The sequence below is a fragment of the Lepeophtheirus salmonis genome, chromosome 3 (assembly GCF_016086655.4).
Source record: "Lepeophtheirus salmonis chromosome 3, UVic_Lsal_1.4, whole genome shotgun sequence".
Taxonomy (NCBI): domain Eukaryota; kingdom Metazoa; phylum Arthropoda; class Copepoda; order Siphonostomatoida; family Caligidae; genus Lepeophtheirus; species Lepeophtheirus salmonis.
Genome location: NC_052133.2, coordinates 14,823,695 through 14,838,836, shown reverse-complemented (window position 1 = coordinate 14,838,836; position 15,142 = coordinate 14,823,695). Strand labels below are relative to the sequence as shown.

The window sequence follows — 15,142 nt, the reverse complement described above, 5'->3', positions numbered from 1 at the left end:
GTAAAGTTCAAATGTCCATAGATACATTACTCCCAAATAAATAATAACTAAGTAATTTTAATAAATTAAAATGAAATTATAACATTATTTAGTAATTGTTAATTAAAATGCCTCGTACTGAAATTAAATAAGGCATTTTAAAACAAATATATTACAACTTTTATAATTGGCTTAAGAAAGTTGGAACTTGTACAGATATCTAAACTTGTAGACAACATATGTATATATGTAATGTTTAGTTTTGAGCCATATTTAACATATTATATACATAGATAAGCTATTGCAACTTATTTGTATCGCTTATTAAGTTTGACTTGATATTCAGAGTACTGAAGTGTGTATAACGTACAAATCGGTTATAAACTTATTGTAGTCTTAGCCATAAGATGTGCCAATAAAACTGTATTATCCTTAGAGCTGCATAAAATATGACCTAGAACGAGCGTAATACTTTTTGTAGTTGCAACCTGAACAGGGTTTTTAATTTACCGAAGCTGCCATCAATTCTTAAAGAGATACATCTAAGTATAAAGTAGTTATTAGTGCGTGTGCACGTGAATGATGGAAAGTAAAACTGAAAATTTGTTTGGAAGTTATAACGAGTGTAAGTACTTGTTGGAATCAGTAGAATTAAGCATCGAAAGACATCCGAGTAATTCCTGCCTATGTCCTTGTTTGATATGAAGTGGGATTTGTGTTTATTTCCTTCATCTCACGGCTCCTTGGTGCTTATCTAACAGAACGTCATGCCAGCTAAATTGCTCTTCTCCCAAACATTCTTCAAATCGTCAAGAGAACTACGTTAATTTTCGGTTTCTACTATTTTAGCATACCGGGAGGTCATATTTTATACAACTCTAATTATGCATTTGTCCAAATCATCGATTGACTGTGATTTACATAGGTAGTCTACAATTGATTTTAATAAATAGTGAGGGTCTCACTCATATGAAAAATTTTGTGTAAGCGTTTGTGATTACAGTTTAATTGATTTCTCATTTTGAAATTTAATAGCTTTTCAAAACCACATTCATTCCTAACTATAATCATCAACATGTGGAATAAAGTTCCTGTATTTTATTATTATTATATGAACATTGTTGTTAAGAAGCAGGACTCTGCTAAGTGAATTATGTTTGTTTTTTTAAAGGTAGATATATCGTCATATATGTTAAGTTAGTTACTTTTCCCACAAAATTATTGAATCTTTATTACAAATCAGTAACAGCCTCAGTGCAGGATTTTGTCTGTAATCATTTGTATAACTAACTATAATGATTCATGTTGATTAGTCTTAGTTATGAAATATTCATTTATTTTATAGGTCATCCGGCCCAATTTCTTTCGGTTATACTGAACTAGAAGGAAGCAATCCTTTACAAAGCCTTTTACATTCTGGTGTTTCCTCGGAGAATTGTAATTCAGACATGGGACATGACAAATCAACAAATTTACGCAATGAGCTAATTGTAATATATATTCTATCAATGATCTTGCGTATCATTAATTACAATTTACATTTATTATTATGGAACAATTAGGGCGCCAATGATTCATCGGGTAATCAACCAAAACGCATGGTCGATAAAGGTCAGAGTACTGATAATTTGGAAACAACTGATCTCACTAACACAACTGGGGATGTTGCACTTACACTTACATCTGATTTTAGGTCTGATAAACCAGACGAAAATGTTATAAGCACAGAAACAGCAACAGTGGTTGTTGTTGACTCTGCACCCACCGATCATTTTCAGAATGAGCATAGTAATTTGGCTTAAAATGCTTTGTTGAAACCTCATTTAATTCCTTAAAAACCACATTGTTTTTTTTATTTTTCCTTCGTAGCCAAGTTTTTATTTTTCCCCCTTTGTGCCTATAGCAATACTGTACGAGATTGCATTTATAATATATTGATTCTTTTATAAAATTAGTTAGATGATGGAGAAACTAACCTAATTTACTCACCTTAAATTAACTCACAATTCATTATTTTCCTATTCTTCTTTTTCTTATTATTTTCCCCTCTGATTGTAGAGTTTTCCCAAGCGTTTAGTTATTTATTATTTAAAAATATATATAATTCGTAATCATACCGTTATGATCTTATGTAATTATGTACATATTATATCGTTTGGAGGACTCTTTTTTTTTTTTTTTTTTTTTTTTTTTTTTTGTAGATAATTTTTCTTTTTGAATCATTTTCAATGATTTTTCTCCTCCCTTTTCCCTCACTTTTCTGATTCAAAAAGAAATATTTTGTCCTTTTTTTTTCTTCAAAATATTTTGGTAGTTATGTCTTATGAACCAGTGGCTCTCAACCTTTATTTTTTATCTTTGGTGTTGTAATGTTAAGAGATGTACCGACACCAGTTTTAAAAACAATTTAGATACCGATTCCAGCTCTATCCTTGTAAACTTTAATAAGAAACTAATATAATACAAATATCTCTGCTTTTCTGATAATGAATTCAGCTCAATTAATTATTTATAAAGTGCAAATCAAAGACCTTGAAACTCTTAATGCTGCAACTAAAAAGGACTGCCAATGTGGAAGTGTTTTTGTAAAAAAATGTTAACTATTTCAAATGTTAAATATTTGTTGAAATAGTTTGTAGCAAAATATTGATGGAATAAGTTGTTTTATAAGTTGGAATCGGCCGTTATGAGCTAATTCTGTCCTATAGTTATCCCGATGCATCGGTACATCGCTATTAATGTTTTATTGTGGCTCAAGCTTGAGAACCACTGCCTAATTTTACTTATACTTCTACCAAATCTTTCCCCAAAAAATAATATGATTACTATTTTAAATAAGGTTGGGTTGATAATGGTGTTCTCAGTGACGAAGTCATTGACTTGGAGGGTGAAGATACGGAATATATTACACAAGATCCAAATATTGGTCCAGTTACACCTACTACCCCAGTTAAAATGGGACTCAGTCAAACCAAAGTGTAAGACACACAAAAAAATAATTTTTTATGAACATACAAACATATACGTAATTTTCAGTGAAACGCGTACTGGAAACACTCTCTATCAAGAGTTGAGTTTTCAAGATGCGGATGCACTTGGTGATGTTGATGAAGGGGCGGACATAACGGGTAAGTTTTCCTCTTTTTCTCTTTATATGTTATCTTTTTGTGAGTTACTTAAAATTCAAAAATGGATCTGGTATAACTAATATACAAAGACAATCTTTTGTATTAGAATTAGATTATTGAATATGTTTAGGTACATTTCTTGCTTCAGGGATGACTTAAGACTTATTTAGAACTATATTTTAGAGAACTATTCATTTTTGATAATATTACAACTTTTTGCGAATAGTTTGCAAATCTTTTTAAAACTTTGGGTATCAATTACAAATTATTATTTTTTCTCCTTATCGTTAAAAAAATTCTCGTCTCATCACAATTTACATACATATAAACAGGAGGCTGGGTTCATCCTGGCGAATTTGCTTCGGCAGGTTAGTGTCTTTGTTTTCTAATCTTTTTTTTTTTTTTTTTAAATTAACTGTATTTTTTTTTTCTGTAGATTGTTTTTATCTTTTCTTTCATTTTATTTTTATTTTAAACTTTAGTCAAAAAATAAACTTATGTGTCGTAGGATTATTTATATAATTTTTGAGGGCGACCTGTAATTTTGCCTCGAGGAGATTTTTATATTTTATATTTTTTTATTATCGGTTAGAACTTTACTGTTGAATCTAAATCAGATTAATTTTATAGCTTGGAAAAAAAAGAAAAATGGAAGATAATTAATAAATAATAATAATAAAAGTAATGAACGCCAATGAGTTAGTATACTATCTGGAGGAACACAAGCTCCAATCACGCAACCTGTTGTGGTGAAAAACATCATTTCTGATAATAAATTCCTGTTGGTCAACTCATATAAACTTTGTCCCATTAAATATGAAGCTTTAATGTTTGTCGTAGTTGTAATTTTATATCAACATCACAACGTATTGTAAGAAACGCTTCCATTTTAGGATAATATTTGAAATCCCAATTTTTTTTGGATCGATTGAATGTATACAATTCAAAATCAAAGAAAAATAGGACCAACTATAAAATTCATTAATAAATGGTTGATAAATGATAAGTCAATCATATTGATCTTATTTCCCCTTTTTCTTCTTATCCTAGCTATATAACTAATCTGATCAAGATACGACAGTTAAGTTGTAAACCGATTATTAAAAAAAAAAAAAAACATAAAAAAGCTACGATGCAGCAAAATCTCCTCGAGCCAGAATAACCAACCGCAAAAATATTGATGGCAAAATTACCTAGAACTATTTCTGACTATTGTGTAAATCTATCTTCTTGAAAAGTGATCAGATGCAAGCCTAACTTTTTTTTATCTACTTATATTTTTCTCTAATACTCTTATTTTTCTCTCATTACATTTCCTTATTAAAGGAAGGAACTGTAATACATTGTCAACTACTTACTTTACCTAATGAGATCCTTTACATTCGAAATAGGATCCTCAAAATTATAATCTCATTAATTACGATTATGAGCTGATCATGTTCTAGTCTCTCCCCGACATCCTCCTTCAATCTTGCCATTTTCCCCTGTTTTTTATAATATATATATTTCTAACTACACTTTAGTTATGTAAATTTATGCCTACATTAATATTATAAGTCACTCGATCTTCTAAATATAAAAGGATGGATCTCCCAACACAATCTATACGAAAACATACATTTTTTTTGTCCTATCAAATAAGTTGATGATTTGATGATTGGTGATTTGACTAACAGATGAACAACTGTGTCTATAAATACAAGTATTACCTTTTTTGTTGTTTCTGAGTGCGTCAGTATACCTAAAGTTATTCTTCCCTTGACTTACTCTATCCTTTACTTAACCGTGGATTACTTAACGTCTGGATAAACTATTCACTTTTAAAATCACACAATCTCTCTATTATAACCATTTCTGTTTTGATTTAATGAATTATTTTATTTTATCGTTAAGCTGAAACATGAATTACTTAGCGTAAAGTAATCTATTGATGAAAAAGGTTCATCAAGAGACTCTCATCTCCAATCTACGAAGGAACTGACAATATTATTATAACTATGGCATGGTCACTCCTTAAAAAAAGTCTTTCTTTGATGAAATTTAATAAAAGGTCCTTCCTTCATGCTCACTAATATAGGACATATGGGATAAGAAGTTAGATCTGAAAGGATTAAGAGAAAATTCCATGAAAAGAAAACTTCTTTCTTTGACCAAATTATATCATACTTGATAATTGATTTTGAAGCATTCTTTCAAGTTTCACGCCAAAAAAAGGAAAAAAAAGAATTTTTTCAGCGAAATTTTTTGTCTTTCCAAAGTCTTTCCAATCCCTGCGGAATCCTCTCTCCATGGTTAATTATTTAAATTACAAATGAGGGTTTTCAATGGAGTTTCAATGGGTCTTCGTGTTTATGATTAATCCCTTATTAACAAAAAATATTTCTTCTCTTTTACAATTTTTATTTCATTAATGGAAGAATTATTTATTATTTATTTGCAGGGCTCTATTAACGAGGTTGTGTGTCGGAGTATTTATCCAGATCTCAAGTAATCTATGACTTAACATACAGCAATACCCTAATCAGTTGGAGTTTTGTTTTAATATAAGTTCATTTCTGGCCTTGTTAATAATAAAATCCATATTTTATATTATATCTACGCCTGTGTTTAAAAGTATCGTCACCCTGCTAATATTTTTTGTAGTATAAAATTGCAGCTTAAGTCTAAACAAGATGGCTCAGACATAAATATTGTCAAAATTTATATTCCCTAATATTATAAAATAAATACAGTCAGACCCATATTCTTTGGTCAGGGAAGAGAAATTAAAAAAGCGACTGCTAAGTACAGGTAATTCCTTAAACCAGGTTTTCTATTTTATATCAATTCTGGATATGGCTGCTTAGTGCAATGACACGCTTAAAATAGGTGACTGTTAGACCAGGTTCCATTGTATACATAGTTTACATAAAGGTAGGGCAGAAAAACGTGGATTCGAGAGATGGATTTAGATTATTTTATATTTTCAATAATAGGCAAAAGAATAATGGAAACAAAATACGAAGACAATGTTTTTGCAAAACTTTTTTTCACTCAACATGGCTGCCTTCATTATCTATCAAAGACTTTACAGGTTACCTGAAGGTTATGCAGGAGTTGATGACAAACTCCTCTGACAAGTTGTGCCATGCAGCCACTATGGAGGACTTCAGTGAGTCCACATTTGGGTGTGAGGTCTTGTCGGTTTCTCTCTCCAAAATGCCTGATATAGAAAAGTCCAGTGTGTTCAAATCTGGTGAGGAAGGGGGCCATATCTCTTCGACCTGTTATCGGCACAGAACTTTTGGTACTTGGTAGACGTGTGAGAGGGGGCAACGTCCTGAGTCCACACGTATTTACCCTCCGAGTAGTTGTCCTTCAGCCATGGAAAGGTGGTGTACCTAAGTACCCTATATTTTCTGTCCAGCCTTGAAAAAGAACGGAGGCATCTTCTTTCCAACAGAGGCCACAACGCTGAGGACCATTGTTTGGACCGGATATTTGGTGTGGTAAACCCCTTGGACCTCTTCTTTTGTTTCTGCGAGCCAGCGGTCGTTCCGGAGGTTGTGGAATTTATCAACTGTGAAAATCTTCTTTTCCAAGAAAATTTTCACTATTGACCCATTGCCTTGATCCATGTAAAGAGTTTTCTTGCCTCTTGAGCCTCCTGGCTTTTATGCTCTCTTTCAGAAGGCGACGTGGGATGCTTACGAAAGAAATTAATCCCAAGTTATGCTTTATAGCCCTCCTGAAGTCGTTGGTGAGGTGATTCATAGGCCTAGTAGGATCCTCTTTTATATTCTTCTCCAAACTTAACTTGAACTTCGTATCCCTCTTTAAATTATGCTCTCCACTTCTTTATATCCTGGAGAGATCTTCTTCATTTTATTTCCATCTTGGCCAACTTAAAAACCAAGCTCCTAGAACACTTAACAATGTCCGTAATCTTCACCACACCAACTCCAGCCCTTTACTTGTTGCTCATTCATGATGATGAAATGACTAAATTATTAGATAGTTTGTTTATGTAAATAGGACAGTAGAAACAGAATATCAAAAAATAATCATAAAAACTTCTTCATAGTTATGAGAAAATAAACATTAATTAAGAGTCCACGTTTTGCTTCCCTACCCTGTATATCAAAGATACGTTAATAAATTACATATGAAGTTTGAGCCAATATGAGTAAGAAAAAAATCAGATGAATGTATTAGTAAAGGATATTCCAAAGCGCTAGCAATGGACTGTGACAATGGATAGAAACGATAATAAAGTAGGTAACATTTAAATAAAAGTGCTTTTACCATTAAGTAATTTGAAGAAATAAACTAAAATCCACCCATATGTTCATTTATTACTAAGAGAAAAAGTTAATTGATAACATTTATGTCACTTACTTCTTGTTTAGGCTGAAGTCGTAATTTTATTAAAAACTAATATAAGGTTAACAATACTTAAAGGCATAACTGTACGCGAAAATAATGACAGTTTAGAATAGAGCGGTTGTTTAATGGAGCTATTAACATGGACTGTTTGGGATATTGCTGTAATTATTATAATTTATGTTCATAGGTAGTTTTCTAAAGAATTTGTGTATCTTTGTGTTTATATATGTGTATATATCTATACTGAAGAATAACATGCATTTCATTTAATTAGACCACGATTTTGATGACTCCAGCTGCTTTAGCTTAGAGGACAACATCATGTTAGGTAGGGTCATCTATTTGTTTTGTTTTTTACGGTTTTCTGTTGTTGAAGATTCTGGAATCAACACTAAGCTCTTAACAACAACGTATTATTACTTCTATGTACTACCATCTTCACTCTAATAAGTATTATAATTATTCTACTAATACAAATCTCATAAGTGATTATTTAATTGTTATGAGTGTAGTTCTTGTCTTAATAATAAATAACATAACAACATAATAAAGGGGCGTCCGCAGGATTTCATTTGGGGGCGGGGGAGGGGAGGATTGTTTTTTTTTTATAGAAAGAAGTCCTTAATTTTTTTTTTAATTGAATCACCTTTTTTATATAAAGGAAAGTCGATTTTTTTAGAAAACAAATCCTTTAATTGATTTTGGGGGGCCATTTTTTCCATACAAGTGATTTTTTTAAACATCTCCATTTTCGGGATGAGGGGGCTATAGCCCCCTTTGGATGCCCCTGTAATATTGTATATTATTATCTACTGTCCAAATCCTCGTTTTGTTTTCTTATTTCCGTCCTTGTTCTGAGTGATTTTATAATAAAGTCTATGAAAAATACTAATAAAGAGCCTGGCATCACATATTATATACAAACCCAGAGCCGGGTTCCCTGCCCTAGGCCCTATCCTTTATTTGGGGTTCCGTGCTAGATATATATTTTTTAAATTTTACTTCATATATTGAGATGCAAATGATTTTTTTTTTGCTTTAAAAAAGCCCATAAAAATAATTGGCATTTTCTAAAAAAAGTCATTTGATTACATTTTTATACATCAAATTTATTAAGGTGGGTGCAAAAATGATTCCACGCATAGGTGGAGTTTGAGATGGATTTTTAATTAAGTTTGTTGCAAATTATTCAAACAACCTGCGTCTATGTTTGTTGTTAAATAAATTTTTTAAAGGGCATTTGGGAAATTAAAAAATGTTTAAAAAGGCTTTTTGAGAAATTAATATATTTATATAAGTTATTTGGGAAATTAAAAAAATATAAAAAGGACGTTCTTCGATTAATATCAATAATAGAGGCCGTTTATAGATAAATAGTTGTAAAAAAGGTCATTTGAGAAATTAATATGAATAAATATGGGCATTTGATAAATTAATATTGATGAAAAAAAGGCCGTTTGATAAATTCATATTTATAAAAAATTTATTTTTATAAAAAGGGCTTTTTATTTTTTATACTAAAAAATTGAGTAAAACTATTATCTAAAAAAATATTTTAAATTAATTAAAAAAAAACCAAGTTTTGAAAAAAGATGCCACATTCACGTTAAACCCGGCCATTTACGTACTTAAAGACATACCATAAGTTTACAAAACCTTTTCTTCTTTCTTTCTTACTTATTATTACCTATTATTATTTAATTATCTTACTTTATTATTATAATTTATCATGTAAAAAAGAAAATCAAAAATGTCATGTTAATTAACGCCTTTTTTTCAATTTCTTTTTTATTTATGCTGCATCTTCCATTTGGACGGATTTAAATAACTAATTCATTGCCTTCTTAAAAAAATAATTATTATTTAATCGTAATATCTTTAAAAATGGGCCATTTAGTCAACGATAATTACTTTGGTAAGCAACAAAATCTCTACTTCCACTACTGCCTACTAGCACACGAACCCGATGGCATTCAACATTGTAGAATTATAAAAACCCTACAAAGTAATGAGGAATTCAAATTTTTTTTTTGCTTTTTTCCTAAGAAATCAAAAAATACATCGCGAAATTTAATTACATTATACATACATACTGTATTTATGCATATTTTACTAACCATGAATTGCACTTAAAGAGGAGCAAAACAATGCACTTAGCACAGGCACAAGTCTTATTATAGCAATGTACAGTAGGGTATACAAATTTTTTTTTTTAAAGTTACGCTCAAAATTTTTAAGTATAATAGAAGATACATTTGTGATATAAACAGTTGTGTTGAAACAAGGTCCGAGTTCGATTTTTTTTTCCGGGTCGGTGTTGAGCGATTGTTTCTAGACACAGATTGTCCTCACTTACATAAAATTGACAGTGTATTTTGCTGATAGCTGTCCATTTTATGCTTATTTTCTCCTTATTAGTGTTCTGAACGTTGATTGGTTGAATTATAATTAGCTCTTGTGAAGCTGTGAACAAATCCCCACAATTATTCAATAATAGTTCCATAGTTGGTGGCTAATTGCTACCAACTCATTTTGAAACATGTTTAAATGATTCAACTTTAAAGAAAAGATAACGACGTGTAGACTGATCTGGTCCAATATTTTGGTCCAGATCTCGGTTTGTAACTGTGAACCGAAAATAGAAAAAAAATACTATTTAAAAAAAGGTAATTTTTTTCATTTTTTTATCTAATTTATCTTCCAAAAAGATCATTTTATATTGGTCCGAGTTTTTTGAGTAGACTAAATTTTACTATGAGATCAGTCCCGACCAAATTTCTTCGGTCTTATAATAATTATAACATTCCTAGACGTAAAACCAACACTAATAAACATGGGGTTCCATGAAAATTGTATACTATCAGCGTTACTGTGTCAAAAATCATATCAATTAAAATACCTTTTTTTGTTGTTAATGCACCGCATAACATGTATTGTAATTAGTGTTGGGATTCGGTCTGAAAATCCTAAACCGGTTTGTTACTGTTATGATTTTTAGTGGACCGAACTAATTTGCTCCATTATTGAATTTCGGTCTGGATCGGTCTTTTCGCTCTAGATCAGTCTCGTTTAAAATTCGGTCTGAACGGATGCTATTGATGAATTGTTGATGACGTCAAATTGCCGTAGATTGAGACCAAAAAAATTAGCACACTATATTTCGGCCTACGGTCTGATATGAAACATGAGATGAGACTCGATCTGAGACCGATCTTTTTTTATCGGTCTAGTCTTAATAGTTTTTCTATACCGATATCAGGGCGTTTGCTTGGTTAATGGATTTTTTTTGGAAAAAATCTATAAACTAAATTCAATTTTTATGGAGAAAAATTGGAAAAATAAATTTTTTTTTGAAAATCCTCAGCTGTTCACAAAAATTAATTTTTTTTGGAAAAAATTTTAAAAATGAAATTTAATTTCAAATGTTAAATTATTTGAAAAAAAAATTCAAATATTAAATTTTTTCTAGTAAAAAGGAAAAATTCCTTAATTTATTATTACGGGAAATACAAACCCTCCAGCCACCCCCTCCGGACTGCCCTGGATATTTCGATCAGAACAAAATTAAATTTCTAGATGAAATTTCATTTCCCATAAATTGTATGTACTAAAAAAATGACAGAGTCGGATCAAGACCGATTTTTACTACGAGACCGGTTGGACTGAATTAATTAAAATCATAGGATTTCCAGACTGAAACTCAAAAAAAATAAATACATTCAAATTTTCCTCCTAACAACTTTTTTTTTTAAGTTTTTATAATCATAACAGAAGAGAGATGTTATGTAAAAAAATTGCATAGCTGAAATTAATATTATGAAGTTTCTCATTAATGTTCCTTAATTATGCAGGATTTTACAAAAATAATACATTAGTCGTCACCCTAATGTGCATTGTACATAATAATATATAACGCACTACTGTTGATACAACATATGTATATAAAATTGGCGAACTTAAAGTAATCCCCTCCTGTTTCCATACTTTTCAGAGTGCACATTTACTTACAACATATTATGTATTGCATGGGTATTAATCCTTGACAAAGGGCTCTGCTTTTATGTAGTTCATACTTAGTACCTACATTATACATATATTTTCTATTTACAAATATCGTCCTTTCTTTATTTGTCGTTGCTTTTCTGGTTTTAAAAATGCATTCTTTCATAATATGTATCTAAAAAAGTAAAGTTTTTTGGCTGTTGGGTTTTTATAGTTATTTACATATATTTTATTATGATTTGCTTTATCAATGGGCGGTCAATTATTCATTATTATATATTATAATCACGTCTTTTAATTCATTAATAATCCTTAATACCACTTTGATAATATATTACGTCTGATATGTAGGTATTGGAGCAGTTATGGTGATGGAGTGAGTCCAATAGAAAATGCCTACAATATCAGTTGATCATTTGGTCTTTACATACATACTGAGTGTAAATTTAATCATGACACACTTTTTTTAAACTATTCCTTTAGAGCAGGGATAGAGAAACCGTGGCGGCTCCTGAGCATTTTTTTACCTCCACCCTCGCCTGACCTCAACCCCTAAATTACAGCATATGTGCGTATATTGAGGCTAGAGGCTTGTGCTAGATTTGAACTAAATTTGAGTGGATTGGAAATAGATAAAACTTGAGCCATGCTATATTTTTATTCAGGTCTGTTCGTCATTTCGAGGTAGATTAAGGTGTGTTATTGAGGCTTCATATTGAATAAAATATGAGTCTTTTTACAATATTAAGTCGTTACTATCAAGTATCTAGTAATAAGATATATTTCACTAATCTAAAGTGTGTCATAATTAAATTTAAAAACGTATAGGCTGATTATAAAATCGGTTAATCATTTATTAATCATTATAATTGTTACAGTAATTGAGGTCTTGTGAATCAATTTGTGCACTGTTGTAGAGCTAACGGGTTTGGAATCAAAGAAAACTTTTTTTTTTCTTTGGTTTATTTGGGTCAGCTTAGTGTTGTTCAACAAAAATATGCAAATGATGATATCATAATTAATTAGTCATCCATGAATTTGATTACTAACAAATCATTTTTTTCTTCTATAAATCTCTCTCAATGTGGAATATCCTTAGGCATGGGAAAGGAGGTTGAGAATCTCATTTCCGAAAATAATGAACTATTGGCAACCAAAAACGCTTTAAATATTGTGAAAGATGATCTCATTGCCAAAGTTGATGAATTAACAGGGTAAATTAAAAAAAAATCCTCATTAGTCATTAATAGTAGTTAATAATAATTGTTTTTTTGTATATTTTAGTGAACATGAAATCCTGAGAGAGGAAATTAAATCTCTTCAAAAGGTTCGCTCAAGATGCCAGACTCGCATTGGTGAATTGGAAGAGGAAGTTAAAAAACTCAAAGAGGACGTTCAGGCAAAGAGTAAGGGCAATAAGTAAGTGACTGAGAATTAGACAGGAATTTTTTACTATATATGGGACCCAGCCTGGGGAAAAGATAAATATGCGGGGGTTTTTTCTTTCAAAATTTAACTTTTTAGAAAAACAATTTTTGACATTTTCTTCAGCAAAGGTTAGTCCTCTTTTATTTTTATGCCTTTATTTTAAAAATGTACTCTCTATGTATAAATGTCAATTTTCAAAAATTATATCCTGCACGAGCTCCCAGTCAAGAGCAGGGCCTGAGGCATTTTGCTCACTTTTCTTTCTTTTTATAAAATGTTTATTTAATTTGAAATTTTGTTTGTAAGAATAGAAATTTCGAATCTTGTTTTCTGAAGGGAAATAATATCGGAGGGTACCCTATTTTTGTACTTTAAAGTGCAGGACCTAAGCAAGGGCGGTTAGACTTTGAGCAAAGACAAAACGCAAGGGTCCTTTTTTATTTATTGTTGAGGTAATATTATTTTGGAAAATTTGAATGACGTTATTTGGTTGTATAAAATACATTTAGTTATTTTATTTGGTTTATTTTTAGACAAGGACATTTAAAAAAGAAAAAAATCTTGTTTCTTATTTAAAAAAAATAAATTCAGGGTCTCATGTGAAATATGTAAAGTCAATCAAAATTTTCCGAAATAAATATTATGTCGGTTATTAAAATTGCATTTGCCTTTATTTGTACAAGGTAGTTGATGCACTGGACTTAAGCTGGGTGGGTTTTATCGTGATTAAAGACAAAATGCGATCCCCCTTTATTGAAACAATCGAGATGATATTTATTTTATGAGGGGGGTGGGGATTTTGAATGATCAACATATTATGTAAGTTACAATGCTGTGCTTAAATGGGGTTTTATATTTTATAAATACAGTATTTTTTATAAATTTATTTAGATCACGTTTTTAATTATCAAATTCCTAATTAAGGCACTTGCTCCACTGTTCCCCCTAAACGGGCACACCTTATGTTGTGATTAAAATATGTACCCCTCTCTACATTATTCACCATTTACAGAAATGAGGCAGATGATGAGGACGTACCCATGGCTCAACGCAAGAGATTTACACGGGTAGAAATGGCTCGAGTTCTCATGGAGAGGAATCAGTATAAGGAGAAGTTCATGGAATTACAAGATGCTGTCCGATGGACAGAGATAATGAGAGCAAACCGTATTGAAAATCCAATTGATAAAAAGACGGGACGTTTAGGGATATGGAAGTTCTTTGGGAATTTGTTTAGTGCAAATGATCGGAACTTTGAGAATGGAGGGAATAATAAGCCTCTTATTCCATATGTGAACATGAAGTATAGTAATGAAGGAGGGAGTGTTTCATCATCCAAAGGAGAGCGAAAAGGCTTCTCGTCGGCAAGGAATAATGAGCTTTTTGATGGAGAGTCATTGTAAGTTATTTTAACGTACTAAACTTTTTCATTTACTTTCTAAGTACTAAGTAGTAATATATTAAGTATTTCGTCATCTAATAATGATTTTTAATAATAATATTGATTGATTATACGAGTACATGTATGCTGCGCTGCTATGTACTCATGTTACACAAATTGGTGGCGTTTTTTGGAATGATTAATATAACATCATTTATTGCATAATGTCTCCTCCATAAATATCCTAATCTAAAGTATTCATTTTTTTCCCTTTGATAAACTACTACCCTAAATAATATTGGTCATTTTGAAGGAGGTGGAATTTTCAGCACACTTTATTCTCTACTAAATTTAGCTTACCTTCCTTCAGTAGCATTAGTAGTTCATCCAGCACTGAGTCAGGCTCAGCTTCTACTACAACCACTATCACCAATTCTACTTCTCCTACCATCACTACATCTCCTTCTCCTCCTCTTCCTCCTCTTACTAACAACGATTCCTCCCAAACGAATTTAGTGTTTGACACAAACGTCTTTATAGAGGGGCCTTTCAAATCAAGGAGTTCTCCTCCTGGGGTTGAAGCTTTAAAAATTTGTTGGTTTGATGAGTTTTCTAGATTTGGAAAAGTACCTGAGTCGTCCTCCTCTTCTAAAAGGGGAATGGGTTCCATGATGAACAGTGTTCGCTATAAAAGCGCTTCCAAATTAAATGTTGAGGATATTATTGAGGATTGTTCTGCTCATTTCTTAGAGGATTTCTAAGGAAGGATGACTCCTCTATCCCTCTCTCCATTCTATGTGATATTATATATACACTATTATATTTGTTTAGAATGGTCGTAGAAGCAATTTCTGTTTGT

General features: G+C 31.1%; 1 protein-coding gene across 31 annotated transcripts in view; it reads left to right on the top strand.

Moving 5' to 3' along the window:
• The window catches only part of syd (JNK-interacting protein syd), a 36,615-nt gene that overhangs the window by 1,758 nt on the left and 19,715 nt on the right, over window positions 1–15,142 (top strand). For 6 of the 31 annotated variants that reach the window (XR_011779224.1, XR_011779216.1, XR_011779217.1 and 3 more), the window contains exons 3-12: window positions 1,325–1,469; window positions 1,542–1,767; window positions 2,819–2,957; window positions 3,016–3,107; window positions 3,440–3,475; window positions 7,747–7,800; window positions 9,370–9,477; window positions 12,574–12,688; window positions 12,759–12,893; window positions 13,915–14,301. Coding sequence is in view for 8 of the 31 variants with exons in the window: in XM_071887052.1 (XP_071743153.1) it covers window positions 1,325–1,469; window positions 1,542–1,767; window positions 2,819–2,957; window positions 3,016–3,107; window positions 3,440–3,475; window positions 7,747–7,800; window positions 9,370–9,477; window positions 12,574–12,688; window positions 12,759–12,893; window positions 13,915–14,301 (1,437 nt within the window). In the remaining 23 variants the exon portion in view is untranslated. The remainder of the gene's footprint in view (window positions 1–1,324; window positions 1,470–1,541; window positions 1,768–2,818; window positions 2,958–3,015; window positions 3,108–3,439; window positions 3,476–7,746; window positions 7,801–9,369; window positions 9,478–12,573; window positions 12,689–12,758; window positions 12,894–13,914; window positions 14,302–15,142) is intronic. The other 25 variants (XR_011779222.1, XM_071887053.1, XM_071887051.1 and 22 more) reach the window with 18 other exon arrangements.